This window comes from Sarcophilus harrisii, chromosome 2 (assembly GCF_902635505.1).
Source record: "Sarcophilus harrisii chromosome 2, mSarHar1.11, whole genome shotgun sequence".
NCBI lineage: Eukaryota > Metazoa > Chordata > Mammalia > Dasyuromorphia > Dasyuridae > Sarcophilus > Sarcophilus harrisii.
The window spans coordinates 343,792,774-343,807,283 of record NC_045427.1 but is presented as its reverse complement, the minus strand read 5'-3'; the positions used below and the strand labels follow the sequence as shown (position 1 = coordinate 343,807,283).

The 14,510-nt window shown below is 34.0% G+C and overlaps 1 protein-coding gene across 2 annotated transcripts in view; it reads right to left on the bottom strand.

The window, feature by feature from the left end:
- Positions 1-14,510, bottom strand: part of TRPC7 (transient receptor potential cation channel subfamily C member 7) — a 230,560-nt gene that overhangs the window by 96,765 nt on the left and 119,285 nt on the right. For both annotated transcript variants that reach the window (XM_031953012.1, XM_031953013.1), the window contains exon 3: positions 5,009-5,173. In XM_031953012.1, coding sequence (XP_031808872.1) covers positions 5,009-5,173 — 165 coding nt within the window. The remainder of the gene's footprint in view (positions 1-5,008; positions 5,174-14,510) is intronic.

The following is a 14,510-nucleotide window of genomic DNA, read 5'->3' as shown; positions in this document are numbered from 1 at the left end:
AGTATTTAGTAAACACTTGTTATGAATCAATATTAAGCTAATTGCTAGGGATACAAAAAGTGGCAGAAACTAGTTCCCACTCTCAAGGAGTTTACAATTTAATTGGGGAAAGTAGAGACACCTTGTAAAGAACTGTGTATAAGTAAGATATTTAAAGGGTAAATTGGATTTAATATCAAAAGTAAATTACTGAAATTCAGGAGTATTGGGGAATTTTTTTTCCTTTCTTTTCCCCCAGAAAGTGCGAATTTGGCTGAGATTTGAAGGAAGCATGAAACTACAGAGCAATGAGGAGGGAGAGAATTCTCAGCATGGGGTATATAAAGTGAAAATGCACAGGATACTGAAATGGAGTATAGTAAGAAGATCAGTCACTACATAGAAAGCAGTAAAATGTAAGAAGTTTATAAGGGAAGAATGGGACCAGACTTTTAAAGGGTATTAAAGAGGATTTATATTTGATCCCAAAGACAAAGGGGACCACTGGAGTTTATTCAATAGAAGGAAGATAAAAGTCAGATTTGCATTTTAGAAAGATCAATATGACAATTGAGTGGAGGATCAACTGGAATTAGGAAAGATTTGATATAAGAGAATAATCAACAATTTGTTGCACTCATCTAGGCACAGATAAGGTCTTGCACTGGAATGGTTGCATTATCAGAGGAGAGAAAGGGAATAAGGTAAAATTGATCAGAATTGGCAATACATTATAAATGAAAGGTTATAGAGAATGAGGATTCCAGGATGATACCTAGTTTGTAAGCCTACTTATTTGGGCAATTGGTTGGTACAATGGATAGAATATGGGATCTCAAATCAGGAAGATTTATCTTTCTGATTTCAAATCTGGCCTTAGAGACTTACTAGCTATGTGATCCTGAACAAGTTACTTATCCCTGTTTGTCTCAGTTCCTTATTTATAAAATGAATAGAGAAGAAAATGACAAACCACTCTAGTATCTTTGCTAGATAAAATTCAAAATGAAGAGTAAGAAATGACTGAACAACAAAGTGAGAGTTACAGGATGATATCAAGTTTATAACTTAGGTATTGGAAATATAGTGATAATAGTAGTAGAAAGTTATGGGGGGGCAGATGGTTTAGGGAGAAAATAATGAGTTCAGTTTTGAACATGTGGAACTTGAGTTGTCTATAGGACATCCAGGTTTTAGGTGTTCACTAGTCAATTGCAGATGTGAAATTGGAGTCAGCATATAGGTTAGAGCTTGAGAAGTAGAGTTGAAAATCATCAGCATAGAGATATAATTGAATCTATGGGAATTCATGAGATTATCAAGTAAAATGAAATAGTATACAGAGAGACAGAGGACAGAGCCTTAGAGAACACAATTTTGTGACCTAAATGAAAATCCAATAAAAGGAATTGAGAAGGAGTAGTCAGATGGGTAGGAAGAAAATTATCAGAGGGTAGTCATGAAAACTTATAGAGAAGAGAGTATCAAGGAGAAGAGGGTAATGAACAGTGTCAAGGACTCTTGAAAAGTCAAGAAGGATGAAGCTTGAGAAAAGGCCATCCGATTTAGAGATTAAAAGATAATATATAATTTTGAAATATGCAATATACAGTTGGAGATGTGACAATGCAGTTCAGCAGAGAAGTTGGGGCAGGAAAAATAATCTGAGAATCATCTGCTTAGATATGATAATTGAATGCATAGGAGCTTTACTCAATTTATGGCAAAATTCCACAGATACAAAAAAATCCCCATTGAGTGTAAATTAGAATCTTAAATTGTTTTTTTAGGATAGTACTGTTGAAGCAGAAATTTTTTTTCATATTTCTATGTCATATATATATATATATATATATATATATATATATATATTTTTTTTTTTTTTCTTTTTCCTTTCTCTCTACCTGCCATGAATAACAGTGCATGGTGAGATTACCTCTTAGCCTAAAGAATAAGTGCATTTCTATTTCGGGTTCTTTGCTATAATTGAACACACTATTTTATCTCTTTCCATTACTGTGAGGAAGAGGTCATAACTGCCATTTTTATAAGACAAATGATGCAATTTCCCATGGAGTTGACCTTCTCAAAATTGTCATATTTCTCATTTAATCTTTTCTAGCTAATTTTAATTAATTTTGGAAATAGTAACTATTGTTACTATAGTTACTGTAGTAACTTTTGGGGGATTGGAGAATAATCTTAAACATTAAATTGGATTTACTAGATTGATCTGTCTTTCATACCATGAAAGGAAATTTGCAAGAACTACTGAAAAAACAAACAAGCAAAGAAACAACTGTAACTATTGTTGAGAGGCAATTTTATTCCAATCCATATAACTAGCATGGGTTTTGAAGTCAAAAGACTTCAGAATCAAAACACCTGGGTGTAATCTCAGCTCTAAAAGTTACTATCTGCATGACCATAGATAAAGTTCCTAACTTTTATGTTCTTTAGTTTCCTCATTTGTAAAATTGAATTGATATTACTTTATTTTACTGGATTGTTGTAAGGGCTAGGTTAGATAACTTACAAGAAGTGCTTTTGTAAACCTAAAATCATTATATACACAGCAGCTATTTTTTTTAATCATGCCAAATATTTCTACTTTAGAAATAATCAATAGCAGAATACTGTCTGAGGGACACACAGATTGCATGACCAAGGTTTGTATTTATTCTGGGAGGAAAAAAATATCAAAGTCCAGATCCAGTAAAGTCTTCTTTTACTCTATCTTAGCATAAGACTCTACTTGGTGAGGCTTCTGTAGAAAAATAGGGATAAATCTTGGAAAAATTGGAAAGTCTTTGTCATGCTTTCTTATAGTCTTTACCCCACTTTGGGAACAATTATCCCTTCTACAACATGGGAGTAAGGTACACAGGACTCTCATGATCTGAAAAATCCATTTAAAATTTCTTGGCCCTATCTTTGTACCAGAAATCAGACATTTTGCCTTTTTTTTTTTTTTGGAGTGTTTATAGTATCTTACTGTAAATTTTGGGTTGATATTATATAATACTATACACATATTTTCTGAGTTTCTAAACTTTTTCTTTGCTGTCTGCTGGCTTTTATTTATCATTGAAGCTTCAAACTCTCCCCAAATTCCCATTTAATTTCTTATGCTGATCTGAGATATATCAGAACTGAAATGGGGAAAACTGCAAGGTGGAAAGGATACTTGCCTTTCACTCTATCAGGCCACACCTTAGATGCTGTACAGAAAGGATCTGAAACAATTATTTATTTTTTCCTTTGGATAAATGCAATCCCAGAGATTCTTTATTTAGGGAAATCTTTACATTCAAAGGTAAAAAGAGTGTCAATTGAATAAATTATTTAATTATTCACCCCACCTTATTTAAAATAACCACCTTAATAAGGTGAGAACCTGTGTATTTAACCAACCAATAAATCAAAGGTATTAAAATAGGTAAGAAAGGATAATAATTGAGGAGGGAAAGCTATTGGATAAAATGAAGTGATCATCTATTAAAAAGAACTTATGTTCAAATTGACTTAAGGAAGTTGTCGTTACCAATAACTTATGGCTAAAATAGCAATCTAGTTTGAAACCCAGACATGTGAATGTCAGATCAACCTGGGTGAGAGAATATTTCTAGTCAAGCACCTGAAAAGGAGGCACTTGATGGACTGAATGGAAGAATGCCTTCTGGAAGAAGGATATGAGACAGAATCAAATCATGAAAAGTATAGTAAAGAACTATCAGAGCAAAGAATTAGGAAGATTAATGAATATACAGAATATTTACAAAAGTAATGAATTCATTCAAAGATGAATCATTGAAGTTTATTAAAGTCCTCCAGAGTACTCGGTGAAAGAAAAATCTATTTAAGGATAATGGATTATTAAAAGTTACAAAAGTAAGTATAATGTAGTTTTCATTGTTCTACTTGGGAACATCAAAGTTTCTCATAGTTTTTTTTTTAGATGGAGCAGTATCAGTCTAACCACAGGCATTTTCAGTAATAATAATATAACTCTAGAAGCACAATAAATACCTTGGATTCAGACCCCATATTACAATAACTATGTATTCTTTAATTAGAGGCTAATTAAAGAATTAGAGACTAAGAACCCTAGAATTCTACTGTGGAAAGTGATCATCTAGTTCAATTTTTTCATTCCACAGATGAAAAATGTAACTCCCAGGAAAAATGAAATGACTGGCTGAAAGTCATATAGTAGTTAGATAATGATCAGTATGGTAGCAGAGCTCAGGCTTCTTGGTTGCAATCCCATGGCACTATGTTTTTGGAAGGTGGATAGTAAAGATGGGATAGGAAAGCAATTCAGTATGGGAAATTCCTTCTCCCAGTGCTCAGGGATAACCGTTTTGTAACTCACAATCTCAGAGAATTATCTGAAGGCACTGAGAAGTTAAGGGACTTGTCCAGGGTCACACAGCTGGTGTGTGTCATAGGAAGGATTTCAACTCAGGCTTTCTAGACTCTGATGCCAGTTTACTATCCATTGTGCCTTCAAACACTCTCATGTAATACACTCACTCCCAAATGACTATCAGTCTACATATCCAGGAAAACCTTTATATCAAAGAGATCACTTTTATAAAGGAGTGAAAAAATTTATCTTTCCTTTTGCAGCCATGTAAAAATATCAAAGTGGCAAAAACAGAAAAGAGACTTGAGTTGTTAGGAAACAAAAGAGTGTATTATTTCTCTTTCCTGTTATCTGTCACCCCACATCATATATCTCACTTATTTCTTACTTCTCTTACTTATTATTTACTTCAGGATGACTTTTTCATCCTGAATTCTTTTTTAATATCAGAAATAAAATGTAATGAATATCAGAATTTCCCCTTCTGGGTCATTTCTACTTGGTAGAGGAAAACATAAGGATTTATCTTGAGCAAGACTGTAGGTAGGGTTCTGGGGAACAGAAACAGGTGGCAACAATATGAAATGATTCATGTTAAGGAGAGAAAAAAGAAAAAAAACCATCCTTAAAAATCCCAAGTGTCTTCAGTAGTGCCTGTACCTTGCTGCAGGGGGCGATCCAATAGGCTATGGCAAGGAATGGAAGACCAACGGAGATTCCAAAGACAGCCAGGAACTTCACTGCTATGGACTGCTGCCGTAAGCCTGAGAGATTTTCATACCACATGGTAAGCAGCTGCTGTTGGCAGTTAGGGTGAGCAACAAACTGTGAGGGAAAACAACAAAACAAGAGAACACAAACAGAAAACTGCAATTGGTAGCTACCAAACAGCTCAAAATTCACACATTTTTTTGACATCTGGGTAATATTCACCAAATGATATGCAAGTAGAGATTAGATTTGTTATAAGAAGGACTTTTGCACTGGGTGCTAAGCTGGATTAAGGATCTTACAACAAATTTTCATGTAATTTTGAGATCCTGTAACTCTGAGTCTTGGTCAAAAATCTTCTTACTTAATTTTTTGGGGCTTCTGCTTTCTCATGTGCAAAATGAGGGGGTTGAACTATGTGATTTCAGAAGTTTCTTCCAGCTCTAATTCTGTGGCTTTATGATTTAGGTAAATTCCTTAATTCATCAGATGAATACATTTCAGCTAAAGTGACTTGCTAACTAAGTGACAGAGCCAGCTTTTAAACCCAAGTACATTAATTCAAATCTAATAGTACTCTACTGAACTAGTTTTAAAAACTCAGACTTCTTCAAAGGCTTTAATTCTTTGTTTCTCTTTTTAAAAAATTATTATTATAGCTTTTTATTTACAAGATATATGCATAGGTAATTTTTCAGCATTGACAGTTGCAAATCCTTTTGTTCCAATTTTTCCCCTCCCTTCCCCCATCCCCTCTGCCCAATGGCAGATTGACCAATACAAGTTAAGTATCTTAAAGTATAAATTAAATACAATATAAGCACACATATCCTAACAGTTATTTTGCTGTACAAAAAGAATTGGACTTTGAAATAGTGTACTGTTAGCCTGTGAAGGAAATCAAAAAAGGGATTGGGAATTCTATGTAATGGTTCATAGTCATCTCCCAGAGTTCTTTCACTGGTTCAGTTCATTACTGCTTTATTAGAGCTGATTTGGTTCATCTCATTGTTGAAGAGGGCCAGGTCCATCAGAATTGGTCATTGATCTCTTGGCCCTGCTTGTTTCACTCAACATCAGTTTATGTAAGTCTCTCCAGGCCTTTCTGAAATCATCCTGATGGTCAATTTCTTACAGAACAATAATATTCCATAATATTCATATACCACAATTTATTCAGCCATTCTCCAGTTGGGGGCATCCGCTCAGTTTCCAGTTTCTGGCCACTACAAAGAGGGCTGCCACAAACATTCTTGCACATACAGGTCCCTTTACTCTTTGGGATATAAGTCCAATAGTAACACTGCTGGGTCAAAGGGTATGCACAGTTTGATAGCTTTTTGAGCATAGTTCTAAATTGCTCTCCAGAATGGCTGGATGTATTCATAGTTCCACCAACAATGTATCAGCCTCCCAGTTTTCTCACGTCCCCTCCAACATTCCGCATTATCTTTCCCTGTCATTCTAGCCAATCTGACAGGTGTGTAGTGGTATTTCAGAGTTGTCTTAATTTGTATTTCTCTCATCAATAGTGATTTGGAACACGCTTTCATATGAATGGAAATAGTTTCAATTTCATCATCTGAAAATTGTCTGTTCATACCCAAAGGCTCTAATTCTAACAACTAAAAGTGCTCTAAAACAATATTCTGCAAATCCAAAGTGAGGACATTAAGAAAAGACTTCTGGAAGAGATAGCATAAAATTTGATCTTGAAATCTAGATTGGAATTCCACAGGTCAGGAAGGATGCATTCTATGAGCACTACATGAAAAGCAGAGTGAGTGATCCAATATGAATCTCAGAGGCTCTGAAAGGAAGGAAGCAGAGCAAGATGAATTTGCCATAAGAATAAGGACAGAGGCTTTCATTTCAATGATTATTTTGTGTCTCTGTTTTAAAGTACTTTCTGCATAACTATTCTGTTATATTTACTATTAATTATTATTATCATTCTCTCTACTTCAGAGTGGTTATAAGCTCTACTCTATAGAACAGACACAACAAAATAACAATTGCTATTACTATCTCACTCTCTACCTCAATTATTATTATTATTATTATTATTATTATAAGGCATTAGGGGATAAGTGACTTGCTCCTCTAGTAAGGCCAAATGTCTGAGGCTGGATTTGAACTCAGGTTTTTCTGACTCCAGGGCCAGTGTTCTATTTACTGGGTCATCTAGCTGCCCCTGAGTGTAATTATTATTAACTAGTTTTATAGATGAAGGAACTGAGGGAAGTAATTTGCCCCAGATTGCCAAGTGAGATTTAGTTAAGTCAAGATTCAAATTCTCATGCTTATTCTCTTTCTATTCCAGAACACTGTCTCCAAGGGAAGTCGATGTTTCTGTTTCAGCAACATTTATTTGTGAAAATTAAGCTCTTTTCAAATAAAGTACTTTCTGAAACTCATTAGTTCACCTGGTGTTGGTCAGTTAGTTGTGCATTCTGTTCCAAATGGGCTGACTTTTTAAAAGGCCACCCCTGAGTACAATATATCTGCTTTTATTATGTTTGCCTATTGGATGTTAATGAGACATTCAGTGGCCCCTGAAAAATGTTAAATATTCTTTTTCCTTATTAAAAAATAATAGCTCACTGGGCTTATACCTCAAAGAGATACTAAAGAAGGGAAAGGGACCTGTATGTGCCAAAATGTTTGTGGCAGCCCTGTTTGTAGTGGCTAGAAGCTGGAAAATGAATAGATGCCCATCAGTTGGAGAATGGTTGGGTAAATTGTGGTATATGAATGTTATGGAATATTATTGTTCTGTAAGAAATGACCAGCAGGATGAATACAGAGAGGATTGGCGAGACTTACATGAACTAATGCTAAGCAAAATGAGCAGAACCAGGAGATCATTATATACTTCAACAACAATACTGTATGAAGTTGTATTCTGATGGAAGTGGATTTCTTTGACAAAGAGACCTAACTCAGTTTCGGTTGATCAAGGATGGACAGAAGCAGCTACACCAAAAGAAAGCACACTGGGAAATGAGTGTAAACTGTTTGCATTTTTGTTTTTCTTCCTGGGTTATTTCTACCTTCTGAATCCAATTCTTCCTGTGCAACAAGAGAACTGTTCGGTTCTGCACACATATATTGTATCTAGGATATACTGCGACATATTTAACATATATAGGACTGCTTGCCATCTAGGGAAGGGGGTGGAGGGAGAGAGGGGAAAAATTGGAACAGATGTGAGTGCAGGGGATAATGTAAAAAATTACCCTGGCATGGGTTCTGTCAATAAAAAGTTATCATAATAAAAAAATAATAGCTCTACACCCAGGGAAAGAACACTGGAAAATGAGTGTAGACCACAACATAGCATTTCCACTCTTTCTGTTATTGTTTGCTTTCCTTTTTGTTTTTCTTCTCAGGTTATTTTTGCCTTCTTTCTAAATCCGATTTTTTCCTGTGCAGCAAAATAACTGTATAAATATGTATGCATATATTGTAATGGAAGTTTTTGTAAAGGTCAATGTTGAAAAATGACCCATGAATATGTTTTGTCATATAAAAAAAACTAAAACAAAAAATAGCTCTTTATCCCCCTCTCCCCCAATTAGTGAAGAGAATATTGGAGACTTATTTGATTTTTGCATTGATTAGAAATTGACATTAATATGAAGTGCACACCAGAATGCTTTTTACTATCTGGGTGACCTCAGAAAAGTCATATCTCCTTGAATTAATTCCTCATTGGTAAAACCAGGGGTCCCCACATAGAAAGGAACATTATAGGCTATTTTAATCTAGTCTCTTCAGAGAAGTGAAGTTAAGTGAGCCCACACTTATACAGCTAGTAAATATTGGAATTCAAACCTGAATCCTGTCATTGCATCAGGAAATTAAACTCCTAGAAGGTAATAATATCTAATGTTCCTTCTAGCTATAATTCCTGTGATCTCAAAGACAGACCAGATCTTGAAGGCATTTTATGTCAATAAAGTACAATAAGTCATATACCAGATGAAATGAGGATTAAAAAGAGGAGGTTATAAAAGTTGTAGCAAAAATTACTTGTGGTTTACTTAATAGTATGTTTACTTAATACTTAATAGTAATCATACACATCATTTCCCTTCTGTAACATTACCTCTTTTACTGAAAAGAGGAAAAACTGTTTCATCATTAATTCTCCAGAATCAAGGCAATTTGAGATAATTGACATCTAATCAATAACATTTATGAGAACTTGTGGGTAAACAGAACACTACTAAATACTGTGGATAGCTATTAATGTAACAATAACAAAACTACTCACATTTTTATATTGCTGTATGATTTACAAAGTATTCGTCTCTTAACAACTCTATGGGGATGGATAGGAAATGCAAATATTTCATAGATGAGGAAACTGGGACTAAGAATGTAGGTCTCTTTACGTAGTTAATAGGTAGATCTTGTTTTCATATTGTCCTCTTGTTCTCACATGTTTAGGCAATATTCTTTAAAGACTTCTTTAGAAGTGATATGTAGATTCTTTTTTGTCAGTTTTCAGGTAATCCTATGATTCTCAAATTATCTCTTAACTCTTAAAAGACAGGTTAATTTTGTAACTAGAATGCTAAAATCATAGCAATTCAATCTGAGTACCAATTCTGCTTCAGACACTTGCTAACTGTCCAAGTATAGAAAAGTCATTTATACTTTTCAGAGCCTCATGTTAGGAAAGGCATAGACAAGCTGGAGCATATTCAGAAGAAAAAGACAACAAAGATGTTGAAAGGAGTGTAGAACACACCATATAAGGATCAATTGAAAGAGCTAGGTAAACCTAGGGAAAAGGATTATAATATTTATGTTACTTTATGCCTTCTTGTGAGGAAAATGATTTACCAACTGAAAACATTAATATGAATTGTCATGATTTTATTTTCTATGTGGTTTCTAGCACTTATGGCTTTATAATGAACATTCAATCAAATAAAAAACACAGGTCTTTCTCATAAAAACTATTATCTAGTTATGCACTCTTTTTCATCCTGTATTTGTGAAGTTGAATTTTTTGGGGGAACCTCAGCATAAAACTCTTCATATTTCCCTGTTACTTTTCATCTTATTCAATTCAGTATAGTTTTCTGGATGATCAAGATATTTTGTAATATGTGTTAGTTATCTTTCCAAGAAATGTATTATCTTTAAATTTGAGAAGATGCTTTCATTCAAATCACTGATAAAAGTATTGAACAGCCCAGGGCCAAAGAGATATTTACTAGAGCCAACATTGTTTCATCTTGGTTTGGTCATTTAGTCAGTTTCAAATCTATCTAACTATACATTCAATTAGGCAAAATCTCTGCATCTTATCTGCAAGGATAATGACAGAAATTTTATCCAATGATTTTCTTAAATATCAGTATTTTGTATTTTTTGTGTTGCACTGATCTATCATTATTGCAAGCAAAATGAAATGAGAGTAGTTTGGCACCTACCTGTTTTAGATGAAACCATGCTGATTTTTTGTGATCACAGCTTCTCTGGCTAAGTGTTCACAAGCAATTCCTATTTAGGGATGTTCTACATTTTTGCTAGGAAGAGAGATCAGACTAATTGGTGTTGACTTAGTTTGCATAATTCATTTTCTTCACTTAAAAACAAGCAGGATATTTGCCCTTCTTTAGTACTGCAGAACTTCTATTCTCTGATAGCTTTTCTAATATCATTGATAGAGTTCAGCAGTCACTGGAAATCAGTACTTTAAGTTGGGCTTATTACAAGATTTAAGCTTATAGAGGATACCTTCAGTTGCTTGATTTTTTACTGAAAGGAGCTATTTTTTCATTAATTCTCTGGAATCAAGGCAATTCATTGTTTACAAGTAATACAGTCTCTTGGGTGGATTTTCTTTTTACATGAGATAATTAACATCTAATCAATAACATTTATGAGAACTTGATGGGTGCACAGAACACTACTAGATACCAGTTTCCACACTGAGTTCAAAATGGAATTCCTAACCTTTTATTCAAAATTTCCTCTCCTCCAAATTTTTCTATTTCCCAACTTCTCTTCTCCCAGTCACTCAAGTTGTTTTTAAATTTCAAAACTGTCTTTGATTCTGCCTTTTCCTTTGATTTCTGTATTTTGTTTCCTATTTTTGTTGAACTTACTTCCACAATATTTTTGTTTCCATTTGCTTTGGTCTAATCATATAGGAACCACCTTGGTTAAGACCTTGTCATCCCTTGCCTAGATTTTAAAAATAGTTTCCTAATTGGTCCCCTTGCTTGTTCTTTCTCTACCTTGTCTTAACCATTCTCTGAAGAACTGTCAACATTATCTTTTTAAGGCAAAAGTCTTGCTATGCCATTTCTCTGACTGGAATGTCTGAAAGGCTTGTTAATTGTCTCTGGGAGAGAATATATCAGTTTGGCATTTTATTTTACCTCCACAATTTGGTTTTAACCTATTTTTAGAATTTTATCTTTCATTATTCTCCCTTATTTTATGCATGAGCCCACAAAATTGACCTACTAGCTGATCATTGAACTCAATATCTCATTTCTTACTCTGTGCATTTCTTTGTACAAGCTGTTGTACATACTTAGAATGTATTCTATCATTGTTTCTGGCTTTCAGTATCCTTATTTCTCTTTAAGACTCAGCTGTTATCTATTCTGTGAAATTTTCTTTCTTGCCCATATCTTCTAATATTCTCTCCTCAAAATGCCTTGTATCTAATGATCTGTGTGCATAGAGATCATAGTAACATAGATCTAAAACTGGAAACTATCTGAGATAACATCTAGTTAAATTCTTCATTTTCCAGATGAGGAAACTGAGGCAATGGGAGGTCACACAGGCAATAAGCATAACTGAAGTTCTCTGATTCCCAAAAGAGTGTTCCAGTATTCTTTCTTCTGTGTCATGCTCCTCCAACATATCATATTACCAGTGAACTCTCTCTTTCTCACATACACATACATATATCCTCATATATACATATACCAAGCACATATATGTGTATGTGTATACATATATATTTTCTGGAAGAGGGGCCAAAAGCATCACATGTTCTGATGCTTATTGCCTGTGTGTTTTGATTACATAGTCTGCCATAGTTAATAGATTATTTTGGGCAAATCTATCCTTGCTTTTCTAAATTCATTAAACTCGTCATCTCTTATAGCATAGCAGTATTCCATCACAATTATATCCTACAACTTGTTCAGCCATTCTCCAACTTATGGGTTATCTCTTGATTGATTTTCCTTCTTGACTGATTCAGCCTCACTCCTTTCCAACCATTTCTGTATTCATAAAACACAAATCTAACCATCTTATCCTCCTGTTCAAAACTTTTGGTGGCTCTCTATTTCCTGTCTTCTCAGGGTCTGGCTCAAGTCAGATTTATTGCACTTGATTCTCCTTTCAAGCACTCTATGTTGAAGTCAAATTAGCCTGTTTGATTTTTCCCATCCTTGACATTCCATGTTTGGACTCTATATATGCCTTTGTCCCTACTATCCCCTACCTTACCTTTATTTCTTAGGATGTCAAAGCTCACCTCCAGTGCTCTCTCCTAAATGAAACTTTTCTCGATCTCCTCAAATACTAGTACCCCTTCCCTAAATTACCTTGTTTATTTTGTGTGTGTATATATGTATGTGTGTGTGTGTATGTATTTTACATCAACAGTTCTTCCTGGTCTTCCATGCCCAGTGTCTATTTTATAACAGATGCTTAAAAAATTCTTGTTGAATTGAATGTTTATATATAAATAATATATTTATGTCTCTCTGTGTATATGATCTGTGTATGTATATATTACATAGATATATTTTTGTATGTAGTGTATTATATATACATATATGTGTGCATATATACACATCTGTATGCATATATATATATATATATATATATGACATACACATACATACATGATGTTTCCCTCTCCCTGCACAGTAGGTACATTTCTTGAGAGACGAACTGCATCATTTTGTCTTTGTGTTTTTAGCACTTGGAACAATGCTAATAGGCACTTAATAAATGCTTAATAATTAGTTATTTTTCAAATCAACACAGATTTGTTAAGCATCATCTTTATGAAGATAATATGCTCTTGCAACCTTTCTCTATTTCTTTTCCTTTGGATAAGTCATTTACTTGCTATGAACCTCATTGTTATCGGTAAGAGACTTGGATAAAATCATTATTAAGACCTAAATTCTACTATATACTTTGAGGATATTTGTTGATTCTGAAACAATATTATAGCTTGAAGGGAACATTTAACAGTTTTCCAGTAAGACTCATTGTAGCTTTTCAAGACTGGGCTTTCTAGCTAAGTTAATGGGAAGCTAGTTTAGAATTTCATCCTTCTCTCCTTCCACCCTCCCCCATTTTTGTGTTATTGACTTTGTTTTGGATATAATAAGTCAGATATTCTTATGAATGTCTGTGGAATCTTGAGAACTGAATATTCAGTCATATGTTCAGCAATCCAACTCTAAATATTGTAGGTTTTTTTGTGTGTGTGTGTGTGTGTGTGTGTGTGTGTACAATTGATCTCATCCTGATTCTTCTTCTTGGCAGAAAGGCTTGATGCAAAATTTTATATTAAATTTCATTTAGAACCCTTATGACACTATAAACCTTATAACTCAGTGTACCAAAGAGAGGTCAACTTTGTTTTCTCCTCTTTTAAGGTGAATTACTTGTTGACCGATTTTAAAAAAAATATTAAATATTTTACTGATTTTTGTGAGGCATCAGTGAGGCTAAGTGATCTCCTTGTCCTAACAAAAAAATATAGCCCATGCAAAGAAACTAATCTATGCCAGAGAACACATTGTACCTATGTTTTACCACCTCTCTGCAAAGAGGAGAAAATATGTTTTGCCACCAGTTTTTTGATGAAAATATATTTTTTTTAAAATACCATGCACAATTTTATGTACAAGTATTAAATAAATTCTGACAGTATTGGATTAAAGAGGGAGAAGAAATCTGCTTCTAGCCCAAGTACCTATTAACTAATAGGTAATTATTTCTAGTTACTTCCAGTCTAGCTGCATTCCTTCAGTTATTCCCCAATATAGCTAGATGAAAGTGTAAAGTGATAAGAAATTTGGATTTCAAGTTCTAAATTTTCAGTTTGAGTCCTGCTTTTGGTACTTACTAGCACAATGACTTTTGGCCAATTATTCTCTGAACTTTAGTTTCCTCATCTGTGAAATTATTGCCCCTTATCTCATAGACTTGTTGGGAGAAAAATGTTTCATAAACCTTAAATAATTATAAATGAGAATTCGTCTTATTTTAATGATCCTCTCTACTTTCTAGCTCTTTGCCAATATCCTTCATCTTCCATTTTCACCCATCTTTGGATACTCATCTCAGAACTGCTGTCCACTAATGAAAAACCTTCCTGGGGTCACAACATTGTTTGTGTATACTTTTCTGCTAATGACCCCTTTGACATACTCTGAGA